We start from the raw sequence: 24,568 nt of genomic DNA on the forward strand, positions 1-24,568 counted from the left end.
ATGCAGCCAAAAACAAATGCATTACTCACGCAGATATAGAAAGGTCATTAGGGTATTTGGCTACTTCAAATAGCACCGCTGTGAGTTACGCGTCCTGAGCAACAGGAGGAAAACATGACAGTTGGCTATGCTGTTTTAACCAAACTTTTAAATCCAATTTCAAAACTTCAATTATAAAGTAAAGAATGTACTATTGCAATGCGTGTAAGATTACCCTAATGAGCTTCATGTAAGGATAATAAGGCCGGTATATATTAAGTGAGGCCAATAAAAAACTTACATACACATTTAGCTTAAAAGTGCCCAAGCCATGGGACCAACCGCTCGAAAGAATCCTGAGCTACAGGAAAGTATGGCGGTTGGCTATGGTTATGCAGTTTTAATGAAAATAGATATAACCCATATAAAGGTGGAATTCCAGAACTGATAGAAAATACTATATAAATGTACCAAAGGTATATCAATGGTCATTGATGACACTGATACCTAAAATTTTAAAAATACATAAAAAGAATGAAGGTCTATGCTTGCGCTGTATGGTGTGTGCAATGACATGGTATAGAAAATGTTTGCAAGAAAGCCAGTATGAAGGTAACGTGAATGTATAAAGATAGAAAATGGTGCAAGGGGCAGGAGGTGGGGAAACTAGCAAGAGAAAGGGCCAAAAAGCAAAATAGAATCAAGGACAGAAGTGTGGATGCGCATTGAATGTGTTGCGCGTGATAAAAGAGGCCACATTATGTCACTTACATCAAAGACAAAAACGACAACAACAACAAAAAATAGAAAAGGGCGAGCTCAACATTGAAAAATAAAGAACCTACAAACATGTAAGACGTATTAATGACATATGAAGTAAGATATAAGAAGTGTTAGTATATATTACATACGTTGTTACAAACGAAAGTTAGAAAATATGTTTAGTAAAAGGAGAGCTGGCCTGTTAAGAATGGCAACACAATATGGTACGTAAATACTGTGATTAACTTGCATGAGATAACACGATATTGCAGACGGGTGTGTTTTAAAGCCATTATAAACAAGCTCCCATAAATATTGAACTGTATTGTATCAACACTCCCCTCAATATGATTTCTGGATTCAAGAAAAAGAGCACTTATTCAAGACATTCAAAACATTCAAGTGTGACAAATTCTGGACGTTCGTAAGTGCATTGTCAGTTATAATATGGCTTAGTATTTTCTACCAATTTCTAAAGCGGTAGGGAGAACTAAGAGTTTCCTTTTTTATATTCTATTAAACTATTTTAACACCTATTTTTTTCTATAAATTTGTTCACTTCAGAGACTAGATGTTAGTCTGCACAGGAACTGGCAATATATTACCACAGACCACTCACTGTGAATCATGGACACAGGTTGAAGTACATGTACACATGTAGGTAAGACAGACACAAATATGAAAATCCAGAAACGTTGACGTTATAATTCACTTTTAGACGGGGTATGATATCTGACATAAGGGTTGACCTTTGTCAAGACTAATAGCATTTACTTCATGCACAACGTAGTATATATGCATGGCATGCGAGTTTTAGACGCGGGCCTTTCGATGACACTATGTGTATGTCATTGAAGAATTCTTATAAGACGTCTAATATAATTTTAGTCATCATCATCAGCAGCAGCAGCAGCAGCATCACCAGCATCACCATCGCCTTCATCATCAGCCACGAGTGGTTTCTCGCAGGTCCGAGCAATGTTCCGCCACTCTCTGACCAACTGTTCTGAGTCCATTTCCCACAGTTGACGAAGTCGTGGCCAGCCTATCTTAGCCGTGTTAAGCGTGTAGTCGTTACTGGGATCAACTTGGAAGGAGTAGGCGCCGATAACCAGTGACTGGGTGATGCGCGCGCATACACACAACTTTAACAGTTCAATTTCTCTGTCGGACAAATCATTCTGGGTAAGATAGCCTGCCAGAACATACCCGGATGCAGTTTGTGGTGGGATGTTGTCGCTAAGGATTGACATGTACGCCATTGCTATGGCAACCTCAAAGATGTATGGCAGATAAGCACTGTCACCATAATCCAAGATGGCGGACACATCGTGCTCATCCCTCCATCTGTCGTCATCGGCAGCTTCAGTTACTAAGATGTTCCCTTCGTTTAAATCCCCATGGATCGTTCCTAAAAAATACGTATAAATTTCAATGCAATAATTTCCACTTACCCATTGGCACAATTCCACAGATGATGAAAAAACTATAACATTCCTGCAAATCATCAGATAATTTAATAATTGTACATAAACTCAATAAACTTAATATGTAAACAGAGGATACCCGAACAATCATACAAAAAATAAGTGTTGATTCGTGTTTGGTTTAACGCCGGACTGAACAGACCAAAAAGTTAGGCATAGAGGACGCTTTCTAAGTGCTGGTTAATCCCAAACCTTTGTTACAATATCCATCTTCAGCCTCACTTTGGTTTTCTACAAACTTCCTAACTGGTGGTGATAACACTGGCGTCATTTGGGTATCGTTCGATGGCATCCTTTAATGTTCGATAACAAATTGACTCAGGTTGTGGTCGTCCACCGTAAGGCTGTGGTGATCCACGCGTGTGGGTATGGTGCTGACAGATCTAGGATCTGGACTGAGGCAAATCCGTGATCGCGTTCAATTTTGAAACCCTGGGCAACCTTGTGACCCCTGTTGACCAAGTTATGATCCAGTTTACGTGATACTAAGGTTGACCAAAGTTGCCCATCCCTTATGACCTGGGGTGCGGTACTCTAGTTGGGAGCCACAAAGACGTCATCATTAAAACTTTTCTCATTAACTGTTGATCCAATCGTGAATACAAACATTTTAATGAATATAAGTAAGAAATGGTTGTACATGTGTATATATGCATTCTGATCTACGCCAGGCTAGGGAAGTTGAACTTTCGACTGTTGATACAAATACTAAAGAATCAATAATGCACATTACACAATGATTTTGCATCTCTAATGTTCTACGCGTTATATGAAACTTTCATTTCGTTTTACATGCGTCAAATAAAAACGGTACAATGACAGCTGTGTAAAGCAATGACACACGTGTTTACCTCTCATGTGTTATAGCAATACACATGGCTGTAGTGTTTCGCCTTTACCTGGCAGCCATTTTGTAATCTGAGGAGTTTTATTTCGATTACTACCCAAACGTATGCTTGATTAAGAGTGGTCAGCTCAGGTTGAATCTTATCAACCCTAGTTGACAGAAATGTGATAACCTCAGTCAACTAAAATTGTATTAATCAAAAGTACGAAATGTTAACTGCAGTGTGTGACCACTGGGACACTAAATCAAGAACCGATACGAGTAGTATTTCAAAGTACACGGACACTCGTCTCATGTTAATATTAATTAATTAACATAACATTAAAGGATATAGCGCCGCAGTCAACAATATGTCAGCTATATGGCAGCTACTTGCAACAGAAGATAGTAGTTGGCTGCCACAGAGCATGACTACCGGATCTCCAGTTTAGTCGCCTGTAACGACAAGCATTGGCTACATGTATGTTTACTTGGGCCTGACAGCTTGTATTAGGGCATGTTCGGACAGGAATCCATAAAGGGTGTTGATCTGAGAAGGCGGACACCTTGGCAACACTGTTCTATCTTACCTTGTGGAAATTCATTCAGGTGTTCCAGAACACGTGACTGAAATGTCTTGACGACGTCACTGACCAGCTCTCTGTCACCATTGTCCTCTACCACGTGTAGCAGGTTAACAATCAACGGCAGATGGTCAGGATGCCAGGTTATTTTTTTGCCATGGAAACCAGAATGGTTGAAGCCCTGTGTCGAGATGAAAACTTTTGCAAATTTCTTCAAACAGACACATAAAGGCCAAACAAACAGACCAATTATTTTTCAGAAATATGTTTCCACGTTTTATATATTCAACCTATTTCATGTCACCCGGACCGTTATTGTCTCATTGCTTCGAGACAAGTGCTGAACAAAACTACGACCCTCAAACGACTGTATCTGAGACATAAGTGACACAGTGCGTGTCACGGCTCTTAACTAACTACTTCACCGCCTACGCTAGAATAACGCTTCACCCACAGAGGAGCCGTCTTGAAATTGTCAATCTGTTATCTTCAATGCGTAGCCACTGTCTAGCCTGTATCAATGCAAATGGTTGTCACACCCGATATTGACATTGTTAATTGAGTTGTTACACCAGTATAGGTGTTAACCGGTATAGGTTTGTCAATGAATGACCAATATTATGTTGATATATCTAATTATATAACATTTACACCACTTTACTTTTTTCTGCGTGTATACATTGAGGGGGGAGGACGGAAGAGTAGGAAACTTCTGCTGGGTTAGTATTTTTTATCCAAAGCAACCAGTCAAGGCGATTAAGCCTGTTTGTTTACAAGTTTTAATCCGATACTACGGATTAGCATTTAAATAACATAAGTAATATCAACATCAGGCCAAGGTGCAGCGTTTTCACTTTATAAAGATGTTTTGTATACAAAAAAGTCCCAAGTGGTTTATTAATTACCACATTTTATACACAGAAGCTATAAAAATACAAGGGGCCGATCCCTCCATACATACCTCGTCACAGTGCTTACCTTTAACGCCGTGTCAACTCTGCCTGCCATCACCCCTACCTTGTAACACAGCCCCGGGGTGAGGGGGACAGACTGTAGTATTGTCCCAGGGATAAACTCAAACAGCCGCATTACATAGATGGAGGCTGGAGATGAAACATTTATTTTAGTAGCGCAATGTTCAGAGAGTGAGTGAATGGGTTCTTAGCGTTTCACGCCCCTTACGCAATATTCCAGCAATATCACGGGGAAATGAGCTTCACACAAATATATCCATATGTGGAATCGAAACCGGTCCTCAGCGTCACGAGAGAACGCATTTACCACTGGGCTACCCCAAAGTCCAACAAAACAGTGGATGATAGCGTGAGCAACGCCGTCGGGACACAATGACATAATCAATTACATCAAACAAAAGGAACTATCCAATCCTCATGAGTCGAGTCTAACGACAAGCTGGGGAAATGGAGACTCCTTCTGTCCCTGATGAAGTCATCCATAGTGTTCCTTCCATATTTTGTTATAGTAATTCATCAGTATACATCGTTAACTGTAAAATTGCTCTTGTGCAGTCTGCAAAGTACGGCACAAACGTATAAACGTAGCATATTCAACAACAAACTGATACTGATCCTAGCCTGTCTCGGTCATTAAATTATTTTATTTCCAATTCCGCCCAGCGCTAACAGTATTGCTACAGGTCTTAAAGAAGTTAGTCTAGATTTTCCACAGGTTCCTTTTTATTTTAAATGTGGCCGCTTGCTTCTATCAAAAGAATATTCCAACACTGACCCGTGATGTCTGTGTTCTTGCAGCCCTCGTCTGGCAGGTTCACCGTCAGGTACAGGTGCCCGGTGAGGGTGGGGACGGCCCGGGGGGTGAGGATACCAATCTCATATACCCGAGACATCATCTCGAGCTGGGCTTCTGAAACGATAGTTTTGTAGATCATATGACATATTAAAAAGCGCATTTGAATAGTTGTTGTATATAATAAATACATCTTGATCATTATTACACATGGAATCAGATCCCATTCTTGCTTGGTCGCAGCTGTATCAAATACATTTTGATTGTTCTTACACATTAACTCAAACTTTGAAAACTATAAAAGTTTAACAAGATACTTTACCCATATAGTTTGTGTTCTGTGAGTTCTGTTTGTTTAGGACTTTGAAAATATAACCATGACAACACGGTGCCTTCGAATTGTCTCCATTTGACTCCACCTTGACACGGAAGTTCAAATCTTCATAGCTGTTAAGTTTCTGGCAGCTGACCATGTGCAGGCCATAATGTCGTGCAAGTAGCGTCCCGATGGAGGACACAGTCAACGATGGTTTCTCCGATGTTACAAGCGTGATGAAGTTCGCCATTTTGTGGACGGTGAAATAACACCAACAGTATGTAGAATGCAAGCTGCAGCTGGGGAGGAGCATTTACTGTTAGTAAACAACGACCACATCTAGCTTACTTACACGGCAGTTCTACCTTAATACACACGACAGACATTGGAGGGAGTATTTACTTTGGGGTCTGATCTGGAGGTGGCTATGAATACATCATACATTATTTATAGGTTGGATTTCGAGAGAAAAGCTACGAAAGGCTTCTTTTTGTATTACGGGTTGCATGCACTTGTTTATGGCTGCTAGTCCAGACTATTGTCAGTTTTTCTAGTGCTTACCAACTGAGATACCATGCCGAAGTTATACCAAAATCCAATACTTAATACTGACTGTAAGCAGACCAGCTGCAGGCCTTGTTTTATCCCCTGAATGCCGAACGCAAGGCAGGGTAACAACAAGTACCATCTCTTTGTATGATATGGCCAGGGGATCGAACCACCGACCTTCTGCTCCCCGAACAGACGCTCTCCTAGGATGGCCATGGCACTAGAGGAGGCAATGTTGGATCGGGTGATCCATCCTCAATAATCCAGTGCATTATATCTACACAACTGAGATTCGGGAGATCAGGCTTGGTGACATTACGTGTCACCGTACCCCGGTAGCTGGGTCATACTAGATCCCTCTCTCTTTCTGAGCTGGTGGTATCACACGCTGGGTCAAACAAAATCCCTGTAAATCCATGGTAAACGATATCAGGGGAACATGGGTGGCCCAGTCGTCCAGGGAGCTGCGATACACATTGATTCGTCTCATAACCGCCATGGTCCTGTGCTCGTTGTTTCGAATCCCAGTTTTTAACTCGCAGTCAAGAGAGCCAACACTCCTGTCACCTTATTCTTTAGCCATCTCTTACGACAAGCATGGTCTACCTACATAGCACCAATTCTGACCAGGAGCCATCACTGAATCTATACTTTACTTCCTATTTTAAGCTGACATGTCCAGGTGTGACTTAAATACTGGCAAATCGTATCCGTTATTTTACACAATATTCAAACAATAGTATACATACCTGCTACAAGAGTCGTCCAACACGTTCACGTTATAACAGAAATATTGTCGATATGTGTCAGGGAATGCTGGGGTGACAGGTGTTTGGAACGTTGATGGAGTAATAAATTTATATAAGTATACTGACGGAGTCACAGGTGTTGGGCACGGGTCCTGGCCAAGTCGCCTGAGGCATCTAACTGTGCAGCGTTGTGTACCTTGGACGTGTCAGAATCCCCCGGTCGTAGGTTCCAGTCCAGGTCAGCACTGATTATTATGGCTGGTTTAATTTTACAGCCCTTGGTCGTAGGTTAAAATCTGCATCACTTAGAGCTTTCCTCCAACATTAAGTTGACACGTCGGGATGTAACTGAAATGCTGTTTACGGACGCTTCGAGACCGTGTTTTCAAGAAGGCTCTCTGTTCCCGTGTAAGTGCGACACTAGGGCGATCCGAGGCCTTTCTTCTTCAATCTGAGTGGCATCTTATCTACTTGCCCACTGCGAACAGGGTACCTATCGGGAAACACCGACTTTTCTGCCTTTGCCAACAAACACAGGAAAATACACAAAAGTTTATAACATAAAATACATTAAAGATTTTTGGCGTTTGGGGAATTCTCACCTTACAAAATGAGGTGCTACATGATTGAGCTTCAACCATGCCCGCCTAGGTTTGATGTAGCCAAATACAAATGCATTACTCACGTAAATATAGAATGGTCATTAGGGTATTTGGCTACTTCAAATAGCACCATAGAAGACATACATACAAATTTGAACTCAAATGTTCCCAAGCATTGGGACCCACTGTGAGTTACGCGTCCTGAGCTACAGGAGGAAAACATGACAGTTGGCTATGCTGTTTTAACCAAACTTTTAAATCCATTTTCAAAACTTCAATTATAAAGTAAAGAATGTACTATTGCAATGCGTGTAAGATTACTTTAATGAGCTTCATGTAAGGATAATAAGGCCAGTATATATTGAGTGAGGCCAATAAAAATATTACATACACATTTAGCTTAAAAGTGCCCAAGCCATGGGACCAACCGCTCGATAAAATCCTGAGCTATATGAAAGTATGGCAATCGTTATGCAGTTTTAATGAAAATAGATATAACCCATATAAAGGTGGAATTCCAGAACTGATAGAAAATACTATATAAATGTACCAAAGGTATATCAATGGTCATTGATGACACTGATACCTAAAATATTAAAAATACATTAAGAGGGTGAATGTTTATGCTTGCGCTGTATGGTGTGTGCAATGACATCGTATGGAAAATGTTTGCACGAAAGCCAGTATGAAGGTAACATGCATGTACAAAGATAAGAAAATGGTGCAAGTGGCAGGAGATGGGAAAACTAGCAAGAGAAAGGACCGAGGACAAAGCAAAATAGAATAAAGGACAGAAGTGTGGATGCGCAATGACTGTGTTGCGCATGATAAAAGAGCCACATTGTGTCGCTTACATCACAGACAAAAACCAGAACAACAACAAACAAAGCAAAGCGAGCTCAACATTGAAACATAAAGAACCTACAAACATGTAAGTCGTGTTGATGACATATGAAGTAAGATAAGTGTGATTAAACGTGCATGAGATAACACGATATTGAAGACGGGTGTGACTTAAAGCCATTATAAACAAGCTCCCATAAATATTGAACTGTATTGTATCAACACTTCCCTCATTATGATTTCTGGATTCAAGAAAAAGAGCACTTGTCTTATTCAAGACATTCAAGACATTCAAGTGTGACAAATTCTGGACGTTCGTAAGTGCATTGTCAGTTATAATATGGCTTAGTATTTATAGCAGCAGACACATATTTGTGTCATTGTCTTACATTGTATGAAATCTTGTAAACATGACCCTGTATACTCTATATAATTTGTTGCCGGTTTTTCGAGATACACAAATCAGATATGCAGGTCATAATGCTTTGCCCCGACGCCGATTGGCTTGACCAGAATATTCACCTGCAATATCATTAAAATCAGATCTTTGTTCTTACTACCAATTTCTTAAGCGGTAGGGAAAACTAAGAGTTTCCCTTTTTTTATATTCTATTAAACTATTTTAACAACTATTTATTTTCTATTAATTTTCACTTCAGAGACTAAATGTTAGTCTGCACAGGAACTGGCAATATATTACCACAGACCAGTCACTGTGAATCATGGACACAGGTTGAAGTACATGTACACATGTAGGTAAGACAGACACAAATATGAAAATCCAGAAACGTTGACGTTATAATTCACTTTTAGACTGGGTATGATATCTGACATAAGGGTTGACCTTTGTCAAGACTAATAGCATTTACTTCATGCACAACGTAGTATATATGCATGGCATGCGAGTTTTAGACGCGGGCCTTTCGATGACACTATGTGTATGGCAATGAAGAATTCTTATAAGACGTCTAATATAATTTTAGTCATCATCATCATCAGCAGCAGCAGCAGCGTCACCAGCATCACCATCGCCTTCATCATCAGCCAAGAGTGGTTTCTCGCAGGTCCCAGCAATGTTCCGCCAATCTCTGACCAACTGTTCTGAGTCCATTTCCCACAGTTGACGAAGTCGTGGCCACCCTATCTTAGCCGTGTTAAGCGTGTAGATGTTACTTGGATCAACATGGAAAGAGTAGGCGCCGATAACCAGTGACTGGGTGATGCGCGCGCATACACACAACTTTAACAGTTCAATTTCTCTGTCGGACAAATCATTCTGGGTAAGATAGCCTGCCAGAACGTACCCGGATGCAGTTTGTGGTGGGATGTTGTCGCTAAGGATTGACATGTACGCCATTGCTATTGCTACCTCAAAGATGTATGGCAGATAAGCACTGTCACCATAATCCAAGATGGCGGACACATCGTGCTCATCCCCCCATCTGTCGTCATCGGCAGCTTCAGTTACTAAGATGTTCCCTTCGTTCAAATCCCCATGGATCGTTCCTAAAAAATACGTATGGATTTCAGTGCATTAATTTCCACTTACCCATTGGCACAATTCCAAACTATAACATTCCTGCAAATATTCAGATAATTTAATAATAGTACATAAATTTATTAAACTTAATATGGAAACAGATGATACCCAAACAATCATACACAAAAATGAGTATTGATTCGTGTTTGGTTTAACGCCGGACTGAACAGACCAAAAGGCTAGGCATAGAGGACTCTTTCTAAGTGCTGGTTAATCCCAGACCTTTGTTACAATATCCTATCTCAGTCAACTAAAATTGTATTAATCAAAAGTACGAAATGTTAACTGCAGTGTTTGACCACTGGGACACTAAATCAAGAACCGATACGAGTAGTATTTCAAAGTACACGGAAACTCGTATTATGTTAATATTTATAAATTAACATAACATGAATTAATATAACGCCGTAGTCAACAATATTTCAGCTATATGGCGGCTTCTTGCAACAGAAGATAGTAGTTGGCTGCCACAGAGCATGAGTACCGGATCTCCAGTTTAGTCGCGACAACGACAAGCATTAGCTACATGTATGTTTACTTGGGCCTGATACCTTGTATTAGGGCATGTTCGGACAGGAATCCATAAAGGGTGTTGTTCTGAGAAGGCGGACACCTTGGCAACACTGTTCTATCTTACCTTGTGGAAATTCATTCAGGTGTTCCAGAACACGTGATTGAAATGTCTTGACGACGTCACTGACCATCTCTCTGTCACCATTGTCCTCTACCACGTGTAGCAGGTTAACAATCAACGGCAGATGGTCAGGATGCCAGGTTATTTTTTGGCCATGGAAACCAGAATGGTTAAAGCCCTGTGTCGAGATGAAAACTTTTGCAAATTTCTTCAAACAGACACATAAAGGCCAAACAAACAGACCAATTATTTTTCAGAAATATGTTTCCACGTTTTATATATTCAACCTATTTCTTGTCACCCGGACCGTTATTGTCTCATTGCTTCGAGACAAGTGCTGAACAAAACTACGACCCTCAGATGACTGTATCTGAGACATAAGTGACACAGTGCATGTCACGGCGCTTAACTAACTACTTCACCGCCTACGCTAGAATAACGCTTCACCCACAGAGGAGCCGTCTTGAAATTATCAATCTGTTATCTTCAATGTGTAGCCACTGTCTAGCCTGTATCGACGCAAATGGTTGTCACACCCGATATTGACATTGTTAATTGAGTTGTTACACCAGCCTTCTTTTAGGGCGTATCGCCCTGTGTCCTGTTAACCGGTATAGATGTTGTCAATGAATTTGTTATGATAAAACAATGATCAGACGAATGGCCAACATTATGTTGATATATCCAATAATTTAACATTTACACCACTTTACTTTTTCCCCCGTGTATACTTTGAGGGGGGGAGGACAGAAGAGTAGGAGACTTCCGCTGGGTTAGTATTTTTTTTATCCAAAGCAACCAGTCAAGTCTGTTTGTTTACAAGTTTTAATCCGATACTTTGGATTAACATTTAAACTAACATAAGTAATATCTACATCATGCTAAGGTGCAGCGTGTGCACTTTATAAACATGTTTTGTATACAAAAAAGTCCCAAGTTGTTTATTAGTTACCACATTTTATACACAGATGCTATGAAAATACAAGGGGGCGATTCCTCCAAACAGACCTCGTCACAGTGCTTACCTTTAACGCCGTGTCAACTCTGCCTGTCATCACCCCCACCTTGTAACACAGCCCCGGGGTGAGGGGGGCAGACTGTAGTATTCTCCCAGGGATATACTCAAACAGCCGCACTACATAGAGGGAGGCTGGAGATGAAACGTTTATTTTAGTAACGCAATGTGAGTGAATGAGTTTTGGAGGCTGGAGATGAAATATTTATTTTAGTAGCGCAAAGTGAGTGAATAAGTTCTTAGCGTTTCACGCCCCTTACGCAATATTCCAGCAATATCACGGGGAAATGAGCTTCACACAAATATATCCATATGTGGAATCGAAACCGGTCCTCAGCGTCACGAGAGAACGCTTTTACCACGGGGCCACCCTAAAGTCCAAATAAACCAGTGGTTGATAGCGTGAGCAACGCCGTCGGGACACAATGACATAATCAGTTACATCACCCGTTGTAACCATCCCATCCTCATGAGTCGAGCCTAGCGACAAACTCGGGGAGTGGAGACTCCTTTTGTCCCTGATGAAGTCATCCACAGTGTTCCTTCCATATTTTGTTATAGTGATCCATCAGTATACATCGTTAACTGTAAAATTGCTCTTGTGAAGTCTGCAAATTACGGCACAAACGTATAAACGTATCATTTTCAACAACAAACTGATACTGATCCTAGCCTGTCTCGGTCATTATAATTATATTATTTCCAGTTCCGCCCAGCGTTAACATATTGCTACATGTCTTAAAGAAGTTAGTCTAGATTTTCCACAGGTTCCTTTTAATTTTAAATGTGACCGCTTGTTTCTATCAAAAGAATAGTCCAACACTGACCCGTGATGTCTGTGTTCTCGCAGCCCTCGTCTGGCAGGTTCACCGTCGAGTAAAGGTGCCCGGTGAGGGTGGGGACGGCCCGGGGGGTGAAGATACCAATCTCACATACCCGAGACATCATCTCGTGTTGGGCTTCTGAAACGATAGTTTTGTAGATCATGTGACATATTGAATAGCGCATTTGAATAGTTGTTGTACATATTAAATACATCTTGATCATTATAACTCATGAAACCAGATCACATTCTTGCTTTGTCAAACTTTGAATACAAAACAAATTTAATATAATTTAAAGATACTTTTCCTATATATTTTGTGTTCTGTGAGTTCTGTTTGTTTAGGACTTTGAAAATATAACCAAGGCCACACGTTTCCTTCGAATTGTCTCCGTTTGACTCCACCTCGATCCGGAAGTTCAAATCTTCATAGCTGTTAAGTTTCTGGCAGCTGACCATGTGCAGGCCATAATGTCGTGCAAGTAGCGTCCCGATGGAGGACACAGTCAGCGATGGTTTCTCCAATGTTGCAAGCGTGATGAAGTTCGCCATTTTGTGGACGGTGAAATGACACAAATAACTAGATACAGACCTGCTTCTACATCAATTGCAGGATGTACCTGGCAGAACACAAGTAAGGTGGGCTGTTCAAGCCACAATTAGATTATCATGAGGTATGGTGAAAAGTTGGCGACATAAATGATGATTTTAAAAAAACAGATTTTATACTGAACGGATGGACATAAACACTTATTTGTTGGCACATCATGTGTCTAGAATTGAATGAACAATTATACGGCAATTCCGCCCTTATAACTTAACCCCGTTTGTTGCCAGGTTGTTTTGAAACCATGTACCTCTCCGCCATTTGGACACTTTGTATGCTTAAAATCAGTCAAAAACACCACATACACGTGGCGGCCCTTCGCTGTGCAGAGTTGCGACCCTTAGACACGCCAGAAACCTATGATTGTGGGTTCGAATCCCGGTTCGCCCCGATTATGTTTCTAGGTTTGTCAGCACCATACCCGTGCTCGTGGGTTTCACCGAAGTGGTAAACGTCTGAGACCTGCATCACTTCGGGCTTTCCTCCCACATTAAGCTGACACGCCGTGATATAACTGGAATACTGTTAAAAGCGGCGTTAAACCTGACTCACTCACTCATCTATAAATCTATAATACATCTATAAATTCAGTTTAAATAATGTATTAATTGGGGCCCAGTTGACCTTTCGTAAAATTTCAAACATGCACATAGGGATTGGCTGGAATCCTTTTTACGAGAGTTGTCTGTTTTCAGTGACTTACTAAGGCAAGGCATTTTTATTTGGAAATTACATTTAATTATATATTAAAATACTTGTTTTTTATCCAGATTGAGCAAATTTATTATTTTCCAATATGTTTCTTTTTCAAAATCCAAACGTTCCGGGTTCGATTCCCCACAAGGATACAATGTGTTAAGCCCATTTCTGGTGTCCCCCGCCGTGATATTGCTGGAATATTGCGAGTGGCGTAAAACTATACACACTTACTCTAGCAACAGTAGGCTGTTTATTCCCTTGGGAGTTGATAATGGTAAAAGGAATGCATTCGTTTATCCAGGAACAAATATAAACAGCATTTGAGCAGAGATATCTGGATAAGTGCGTTATATAAATGTATACTATAATCATTATTATTTATGCTACGAGGGCGGGTCAAAAAGTTCTAACCCTGACTAACTCAACTATGGGCCATAACAAAGTGAACAAGTCAATGTAGTACATTGTTCGCGTAGTTCATTGCAAGTGTATTTGGTCTGTTGAGGCCGTTTGTATAATAGTGACAGCCTCATTAGAGAAAAGTACTCGCCAAGAAATGCATGACCGCATGTCACAAGTGTATGGGGATAGGTGCTCTAGCTATTCCACTGTTAAACGTTCGGCAGCTATGTTTAAGGCTGGGAGAACAAGCCTTGATGATGACCCTAGGTCTGGACGTCCCTTAACTTCCATCAACAAAGATTCAATCAAGTAGATAGAACTTGCCGAACTTGAGGAAGACACAGGTCTTAGCCATGGATCCATTGAAACTATTATTCATTTACAGATGAATAAGATATCTTCTCGTTGGGTGCCAAAGTTTCTAAATTCTGATCTTAAGGAAAAAGGAGCTGACATTGCCAGAGAAATGTAGAGCTATTTGAGAAGGATTTCGTCAAATTCAAAAAGAGATTATTAACGGATGATGAAACATGTGTCTACCACTATGATCCCGAGTCAAAACGTCCATCCATGAAATGGCATCATTCCACTTCTCCGGCAACAAAAAAATTCAAGTCTTCAGGATCAGTGAAAAATGTTATGGCCACTGTATTCTGAGATGCAAAGGATGTGATTCTTGTTGATTACTTAGAAAGTCAAAAGACGATTACCGCTGCCTACTATGCTGATTTGATTCATCGCCTGAGAGATTCTATCAAAGAAAAGCGGCAAGGAGTGCCGACTGCTGGTGTTCTACTACTTCATGCCAATGCCTCTCCTCACACCTCTCGACTTGTAAAGGCTGCTGTGCGATAATATGGGTTCGAAGAGCTTCCTCTTCCAGATCTGGCACCAAGTGATTTCCACCTGTTTCCTAAACTGAAAAAAATGTCTTCCTGGAAAATGATATGACGACAACGCTGCCGTGAATGGGTTTTTTAGGGTGGCTTTAGAAAACTTCTTCCTGATTGGAATTGAAAAGCTTCACTATCGAAATTTTGTCAAAAGCACGGAGATTATGTTAAAAAATAAAATTAAAAACACCTCAACAATTGTGTGTTTTGTTTGTTAGCCTTAGAACTTTTTGACCTCGTGTTCTATCATTTGAGGATAAAATATATATAAACTCTGTAACAGTTCCATCTTCGATGAGACTTCTACTTATGATTATTACTTCTTGAAACTACTATAAGAGAGATTTAGTTGTCAATAATTTGTATATTATTTAAACATAGCAAAGCAACAACAATACATGAATCACCATAAGCATATTTCACTGTATGAATTTGAAATAGTGCATGTAGTTTTAAATGACAATGTCAAGCTCATTCAACAAGGGAACATTATTAACATGGCACTCACATACTCACTACAAACCGTCCATACTGATGTGCAGTGTCTGGATTGTTTTTCAAACAGTTTATGTTATGTGTTTTACATTAACTGTAACATTGAAGCACACGAATGTGTCAAGGACAGTCTAGCAAGCGACCTTGTTTGAAATCTAGATCTCCAAATAGTCATATCATTGTAAAGTACATGACCCAACGATGATAGGCATAACAACAATTATGTCAAAGCATACATTCATTGAGAAGTGACCTGAGTTTCATTTACTGATTAAAAATCAAGTTGAAATTGTCAGTTTTTTACGTAACCCAGATTGTTTCAAAGATTATGTTACAATACGACGACAGTTTTGATTATATATTTGGAAGAAATGTCCATATTGATAATAAGCATGAGAAATATTTTTTAGTGCCATATCTTATGAGTGAGTTGTGTTTAACGCCGCTTTTAACAGTATTTGAGTTTAACGTTTTAACGTTACCTGAATAAGCCGGTTTTTGTTTTCCGCGAATCATATGTCTCGCGTTATTGTCCGAGAGCACGTGCTGTGGGACAAATAAACCAAAACTGGTTGACAAGAACTCGCCGCAAAACTATGATGCGAACGTGCCCTGCATGTCGATCACTTCGGAATTGGCCATTCAATTTACGTGTTGATCATGAACTCCCTGCCTATACAAATATGCATTATACCACTTTAACATTAACGATCATAGCTATCGTTTTATATCTTAGATTTAAATTGAATATTTTCTGTCAATCGGCTTATAAACAGAACGACAATCTGCACTGTCGTTTCGTCTGTAACTCCGTGCTAAATCGCCATGACAAACAGCCTATAAAAATATGCAATAAAAACAACAACAAAACTTCCGTTGCGGACTAAAATGTCAGTAGTCTTACGCCAATAACTTTATGGTACGGAAAAGTAAAGCTTTCAGTTCATTCTGATCAGATTTATTTTTCATAACGATACCCGAAGTCGGCTTTTTTTGTTTTCCGCGATCATATGTCTCGCGTTATTGTCCGAGAGCACGTGCTGTGTCACAGGTCACCGGATGGTATTTTCGTCAGCAGGTCACTTCGACCCTCTCGGACAAAAATCGGCTCCAAATGGAAATCAGGAAGGTATTATTACTACAGTTACTAAAACGTTGTTGAAATACACTCTAAAAACCTATTACCAAATGAGTACTGAACTGAAAAATTCGCCTGTCGGCATCGTCCGCTTAGTTAACCGTGTTAACAAAATATGGAAACGTTTTCGGGACATCTCTCATAATATATTACCATTCGTTCCAATGGTTCTTAGATATTTCTTTATGTTCTTTCAGACCAGTACGGCCGTTCGTGGCCATCACAGATCAAGTTTCAGTATTGATGACATTGATAAAGCCTATAAACTTGTATTTGAAGAAAATCTATCAGCACCGATGGCTGCAGTTAGGTTGGTGTCCCAGTTTCAATGCTTAAAGTCTCCTTGGAAATGTCAGCCCCGAACAGTCAAGTCGGGACCGATGCCGTTATTTACAGCAACACAGGAATCATTCTTGGCCAGTCGCATTCGGGTTATGGGGGAAATTGGCTATGGTTACACACGTCAGGAGACATTCAACCTTGCGAGTGACTGTGCTGCCCACCTAGGATATCGGGATCGTTCTCATCCATTGAGCTTACGGTGGTTGTACTGCTTCATTGATAGATGGCCAGAACTTAAAAGTCTCGAAACCACGCAAACTGGAGGCTGCAAGGGCGAGATCGGTGACCAAGGAGAACATTGCGAGGTACTTTGAAGAGCTGTAACAAGTCATAAAGAAACACAGCTTGGACAGTTCTCCTCATATGCTATCTTCAACATCGACGAGAAAGGCCTCTAGCTCTACTGTTACAGCAAGGCACAGACCGTGACATCGTGTGTCTAAACCAGTCACGATGATTGCATCTGTTAAAAGAAGCCTCACCTGGAGCCTCTGCAACTGTGTCTTAGACTGGATGGTCGAATAAAAGTTTCAAACCAAGGAATACACTGAGTAAAATTGTCGGTAGGAAAAAATCCCAGAGCACCGGGAAAGACATAAATTAGGCAATCAGTATCAGCGTAGGAGGAAACGTGAAAGTCCAAGTAATATGACTGGGGCTGTCAGGCAGTGATCCTCATCAGGTGGCAACATCGGAGCATCATTGGGTTAAAAAGGTATATAATATTTTGTGAAAGACAATAAACCATACAAAGTTTAAAAGTATTTTCAAACCCATTATGGAAGTTCCATGTACATTAAATAGACCTTTAACTATTTGTTGTGTCATCAAATGTCATCAACTTACAATGCATGTATCCAAACCCAATCACCTGTCCCACTGTCTTTCATCATCCATACCAGCAGCAGCAATCCCACCCCGGTCCCATGTTGCCACTCAAACCTCCCCTACTTCTGTTTCTACTGGTAAAACTCCCAAAACTTCCTATTCTAGTTCCAACCCACAACTCTCCACTTCTAAACATAATTCACAATCATCAAGTACAACAGTGGAATCGACAATTGAACCAACGCCCCAAAATGAGGAAAAAGAAAAGAAAGAAGTGTACGCGAAGCCATTTGTGCAACTATGCAACATTATGCAACTATTGGGTACATTGTCAATAGACACAAATCACCATTCTCTGCCCAAACCATAATGTTAATTTCTTAAAATATACATAGATTCATGATTATCGATCATCTTGTAACTGACAAAACACCCATCATGACAATAATGATATTGTGCAACGAATGATATTTTAATATTGTAAACAAGACGTATTTAATAAATGAAAAAAAAAAAAATATATATATTTTCACATGAACCAGTTACGTGTATCCATATGCAAAATATGTGTATAAAAGTTCAAAAATAGCATACGTCATTATATCGGATATGATCCCTTATGTATTCTAAACGGCAGCGTACAACCGACCTAACACGGCTACATCAGACATGTAAATGTTACCTAAATATATATTTATTATAACATTATTTGAAGCAAATCATATATCCTATATATCGTTAGGTGCATAATGGCAACTATATTTTAATCGACTCCTTCAGCATTATGGGTAGCTAATTCATATTCATATTCTTTCTTTGTCTACACCTTGCTTTTTCCCCCAAGTCCGGGTAATAAGACGTGAAAATGCTTATTTCTTACCTGATCCAATTTCGGAACATTTCTATAGCTCCTCAACCATGCTACATCTCTTTGTATAAACTCTTGATACTGTTACGTGTCGATTCTCAACTTAAGACAATATGTTAACCCAGAAATCTGTACGTAAAAGAACTTAGTGTGGAACCAACAAACAACCAACAAGTGGTATACGATCAACGAATGTATTACAAAATTCAAAAGGTTCACAAATCAATACAAATTATTGTACAAAAATTACAATGGCAGTAAACAATAGAGTGGTAGTACACTATTCAATGGCAATAAATAATGTGATGGCAGTGGTCAGTATAAAATACAAGAATACAGTGCTGACTCCAAACGTTAGTGATAATAATATATATTCACCCAGTGGTGTCAGAGGTGAAGCTTCCGAGCTGGGATGGGCGGGGAATCAGGGATGATGAGCAATCCTCACATGAAAGCTGGTATTGAAGCGATGAAATGCGGGAGTGAAGATATGTGTGAAAGACTTAATATTGAGAGATGCGTAAACACGCTCACGTCCCCTAATGTACAACCTACATTGCTACGGGAAGTTTCTAGCACCTTCCAGACAATCATGTAATGCTCTATACAATGCGGGACCAGTTTCGCCGTTTCCGGAAGTTTACACATAACACTAGCATCTAAATATAGTTACTTTATGACGAATGTTTAGATTAAATGGCACGACATCCATGACGACTAATCACTGCCAAAACACAATGCAATGAGCGTCTACAGAATCTCAACAGGAACAATGTAACAATCATTGTTAAACAATAAAATACACTGCCATATAACAAACCCCCCCTTCGGAGAAGGAAAGTTTGAACATAGTGAGAACTTTCGTTGCTAAAAAACTGATAAAAGTACAAAAACCGCTAAGTACAGTACATGAAAAAAAAAAAAATAATTGATAATTGAGAGATGTTGAGAGATGTTGAGATGCTATATCCATAGCACAATGTTGTAATCATTTTATGAATATATTTAACACGGATGATCTATATGACGATGAAGGTATAGTGAGTGAGTGAGTTAGTGAGTTGTGTTTAACGCCGCTTTTAACATTATTCCAGTTATATCACGGCGTGTCAGCTTAATGTGGTTGGTTGGTTGGTTTGCTGTTTAACGCCGCATTCAGCAAAATTAATATTACAGCTATATGACGGCGGTCTGTAAATAATCGAGTCTGGACCAGATAATCTAGTGATTAATATCATGAGCACCGATCCACACAATTTGGATCGATGACATGCATCAACCAAGGCAGCGAGCCTGACCACCCGATCCCGTTAGTCGCCTTTTACGACAAGCATAGTCACCTTTTACGGCAAGCATGGGTTGCTGAAGACCTATTCTGAAGACCCCGGAATCTTCACGGGTTCAGCTTAATGTGGGAGGAAAGCCCGAACTGATGCAGGTCACAGACGTTCACCACTTCGGTGAAACCCACGAGTACGGGTATGGTGCTGACAAACCTAGGAACATAATAGGGGCGAACCAGGATTCAAACCCACAATCATAGGTATCTGACACGCCTATGGGACGCAATTTGAGCCAAAGACGACTGGGCCCTTCCCTTAACATGAGGTAACTTGGTTGTAAACACGTCATCATCTTTAGCAATATCAAACATAATCGGGGCGAACCGAGATTCGAACCCACAATCATAGGTTTCGGGCTTGCCCAAATCGAGGCGCCTTAGACGACGGGGCCACCCGTGCCCCCGATGAAGGTATAGATTTAGACGATATTGATGAAGGTTTTATCTGTAGGTACTGACATTACAGGTATTACAATTTTAAGCATCTTCAGTAAAATATATGTATCTATTCTGAATATACGGTTGATATTTTGGACTAATACCTATGATAAACTTGTAGTATCACAGGCCGGATTTCGTCAGGGGTACTCCACCATCGACAATATATTTATTTTCGGTCAGTGATTCAGCGATGATTCAATGGTATTTATTATGTTATTATATATAAAAGGTTTATGCTCTATTTATAGATGTTTCAAGTACATGCTTTCTTGGAGTGAAGATCTCAACACCAAATCACATAGTATTGGGTGAATGTGGCAGATACCCTTTGTATATTTTTGCACTTAAACGTTCTATAAAATTTTGGATTAGATTATTGCATATGCCAAATGAAAGATATCCGAAAAAGTGTTATAATATGCTTTTACAAGCAGCAAATAATGGCAAAAATAATTGGGTTTCCAAACTGAAGTATTTATTGTTTCAACTTGGACTTGGTTATCTGTGGGAATCAAAAACAGTAAGTGGTAAAGAATCCTTTATCAGGGAACTAATGGCAAGATTAAGAACAGGATTGGCACGGCTGTCTTTTCAACAATTCTAAAGCTAGAAATTATACTTTCTTTAAAGGGACTTTTGGAACGGAATTATACCTAAAACATGTAACAACTGCAAAATTTCGCTTGGCCATTGCACAATTTCGTTGCAGTTCCATGGCATCAAAATAGAAACTGGCAGGTATTTCAATATTCCTAGAGATCAAAGGCTGCATGAGAAGTACATACCTACTAAATTTATATCATACCCTACACGTAACAAATGCAATATTCTTTTGGCATCAACTGATATGAATGAAATTCGACACCTGGCTATATATATTTATAATGAAAATTGCTTCAGAAAAGATCCATGTTGACTCATAATATATATTGTTACTGACTGACCACCTGTATGAACATATGCCGGAGGTCTACATTCTTCGTGAATAGAGATCAAATATACTTGATAATTAAAAGAAATGTTTACCAAAAATGCCTTTTTGCTTTGTGGAACTTCCACCTTTACTTGTACGAGCTGTACCTGACCTTGGCCTATGACGTGACCTAAAATTGTACATGTGCCTATGCAAATTCACATTTCACTAAATTTACAGTCAATGGCTTCAGTGAGTCTGTCGAAGAAGGCACGAATCTTGTTCAGGTGTTCGTCCCACGCCTTGGAATGATTAATGACATGCTTCAACACCCTCATGGTTGGCAAAACCACAAAGACTTTATCGTCAGGACTGAAATTTCTCTCTTGAGACTCTTTGTCATATTAATTGTATTTTCATTTTGTCCAGGGATTCTTTCAAGTTATCCCTCGCAACCTCACAAGCTTTGGAAAGCCTAGCCCTACATACTCCAATATAGGAATAGCCGCTGGAAACCTTGTGAAAGACCACATGATAGTAAGCATTTCTTGACTTAGTTTTAGGCAAAGGAAATGCCAATGATGACCACGCTGAAAGGTTTTTCAAAAGCTGGAAGGGGTTTAAAAGGTACGGCTGGGATTTTTCTGACTAGGTTTGCTAACTATTTGACACAAATGACATCTTTTGCAAAATTCTGCCACAAATTAGGCCAAAAGAAATGAGACAAAAAGAATTATGTACACCCAAATGACCTGCGAAAGGAGTTTCATATGCCAAACTTAAAACATGCTTTCAATATGAATTTGGGAGAAGAATTGATGGAAAACCTTCCATTCATTATCAGGAGGTACATCTGGAAGCCCCCATTTCCTCATCAATATGCTATCCTTGAAATAATAGCAAGCTGGAACCTTGTCAGTTTATTCTACAGAGAGCCCTGTCCGCAAGAACTTGAAGTTCTGGGTCCTCCCCCTGTAACTTAACTAACTGCTTCCTACCCAGCCGGAAAACTGTCAGAATTTTTAGTACTCTCCCTCGAAAATTTAGACAGGTCAAGAGAATGATCCATAAAAGTGCCAGCCAAATCATGACTGGAATCATTCTCAGAAGGACTTTGCTTAGCCAAGCACGAGAAACAACCCATGACGGAAAAATACCTGGAATTTCTTTTTCAAGATTTTCAGTACATTCACGAAATTCGCTTATTCTCAGCTTCTACTCTCATTTTTCTTTATGTCTCTTCTTTTTCTTCTCTGCTTCCAATTCTCTGAGCCGAATTTTTCTTTCAAATTCAAATGTCTTCAAAGCCAAAACATCTGTTTTATCTTCAACCAAGAGCAAAGTATCCTCATCCAAAATGTCTTCCTCAACCAGGAACATTTTCTTGACATCAGCCTAAGGCATACCCAATGTGATGTCAAGTTTGTAATTTTTGGCCAGTTGGACCAGTTCAGACTTTTTGAGCACAGTGTCATGTTCCATCGAAGGTTGACTTGCAATTCCTCTACACGCTGTTTCTAAAACTGACTCTTATTCAATGCCAAGAATCGATAACTGCATCAACAGAATTAGTAAAACCAAGTATGTAAGCATGCATCTACTGATGGGCTATTGGCAGATTCCACTGACTGAGAGTGCCAAGTGGGTCTCAGCTTTTGTGACTCACGATGGACTATAACAATATAAAGTGATGCCATTTGGTCTCAAGAACGCTCCAGCCACCCTCCAGGGTCTCATCAATGACATTACAGCCACTCTTGAGGGTGTTGAAGCCTTCGCTGAAAATGTCATCAACCATTCCATGAAGTGGGATGAAACTAGTCCCGCATTGTATAGAGCCTTACAGCATTGTCTTGAAGGTTCTAGAAACTTCCCGTAGCTAGGTAGGTTGTATGCAAAGGGAAATGAGCGTGTTTACGCATCTCTCACACATTTGGTCTTTCACACATATTGTCACTCCCGCATTCCATCCCTTCGGTACCAGCTTTCATGTTAGGATTGCTCATCATCCCTGATTCCCTGCCTAGCCAATATCGGAAGCTTCACTACTGTCACCTCTTGGGGAATATATAGTATTATCTCTTTTGAGACTTTTGCTATCACCACTGTATTTTTGTATTTAATACTGACCACTGCCATCATATTATTTATTTCCATTGAATAGTGTACTGCAATTCTATTGTTTACTGCCATTGTAGTTGCAGTGCAGTAATTTGTATTTATTTGTAGACCTTGTAAAACTTGTGAATTTTGTAATTCATTCGTTGATCATAGACAACAAATCCTTTTACATACAGATTTCTGGATTAACATGTTTTAATTTTGGAATTGACACCTAACAAAATTTGATCAAAAACCTTCCAGACAGAATAATTGGACCACAATCTCTCTTGCAACGAACCAGCCAGCTCATACAGCTCTTCAGAAGTAGGCGACCAATCTACAGTTCAAGTGACCAGCGCCTCAGTGACATTAGAGATGTTCTTGCGTGGTTTGTGGATTGGGAGTAGAAAGCACATGTCAAGAACTTCCTGTCCAAGGAAACATTAAAAGACGTCATATATCTCTTACATGACTTCAGGAAATTAGTCTCGGTTGAAACAGCTGATAACCCCACCAATAGCCATGCCACCAATAGCATCAAACTGTGTCAGAGTGTAGTCTCCATGAAGGCTAAGGCTAACGCACCAAGGCAAAATCATCTATCCAAGGCGGGTTAATTCCTTTTAAGAAGCTGAAATTAGAAAATAACTTGTAAAGTGTGATGACAAGGTAATCTAAAAATGTTTTAACACGTGTTACTGTACATACTTGTAAAAAGAAAACCTTTCTTGAATGGTGTACACTCAAGTTCCGATAATCCAACAATTGGCTATATCCAACACTAATGATTTGAACCGATTAAATCAGTGCTACTTAGACTTGTTAATCCCAGTCTTGCACTCTGGCTCCAACACAACTAATTTGCAATGGATTGCTGAAACACTCATGACTCAGTCTTGTTAATTCGAGACAGAGATTAGCTTACTCTGTTGTCATCTGATGTGTGTTTTCATGCAAGGCATGTCAGATAGTGGCTGAACACTGGAACCATACTGGATTAAGCACATGTTTAGATTAGTTT

The 24,568-nt window shown here is 39.8% G+C and overlaps 2 protein-coding genes across 2 annotated transcripts; both read right to left on the reverse strand.

Moving 5' to 3' along the window:
* Positions 1–1,625: 1,625 nt before the first annotated feature.
* Positions 1,626–5,971, reverse strand: LOC124141301 (hydroxylysine kinase-like). Its single transcript, XM_048393846.1, has 5 exons — positions 5,728–5,971; positions 5,388–5,522; positions 4,617–4,741; positions 3,645–3,819; positions 1,626–2,152 (listed from the first exon to the last, which is right to left on the reverse strand). Exons 1-5 carry the CDS (start codon positions 5,969–5,971, stop codon positions 1,626–1,628), a joined length of 1,206 nt encoding a protein of 401 aa, XP_048249803.1.
* A 3,472-nt stretch (positions 5,972–9,443) lies between these two features.
* Positions 9,444–13,028, reverse strand: LOC124141299 (hydroxylysine kinase-like). Its single transcript, XM_048393847.1, has 5 exons — positions 12,839–13,028; positions 12,481–12,615; positions 11,664–11,788; positions 10,642–10,816; positions 9,444–9,970 (listed from the first exon to the last, which is right to left on the reverse strand). Exons 1-5 carry the CDS (start codon positions 13,026–13,028, stop codon positions 9,444–9,446), a joined length of 1,152 nt encoding a protein of 383 aa, XP_048249804.1.
* Positions 13,029–24,568: the final 11,540 nt, after the last annotated feature.

Source organism: Haliotis rufescens, unplaced genomic scaffold (assembly GCF_023055435.1).
Source record: "Haliotis rufescens isolate VD_foot unplaced genomic scaffold, xgHalRufe1.0.p SCAF_12, whole genome shotgun sequence".
Lineage (NCBI taxonomy): Eukaryota > Metazoa > Mollusca > Gastropoda > Lepetellida > Haliotidae > Haliotis > Haliotis rufescens.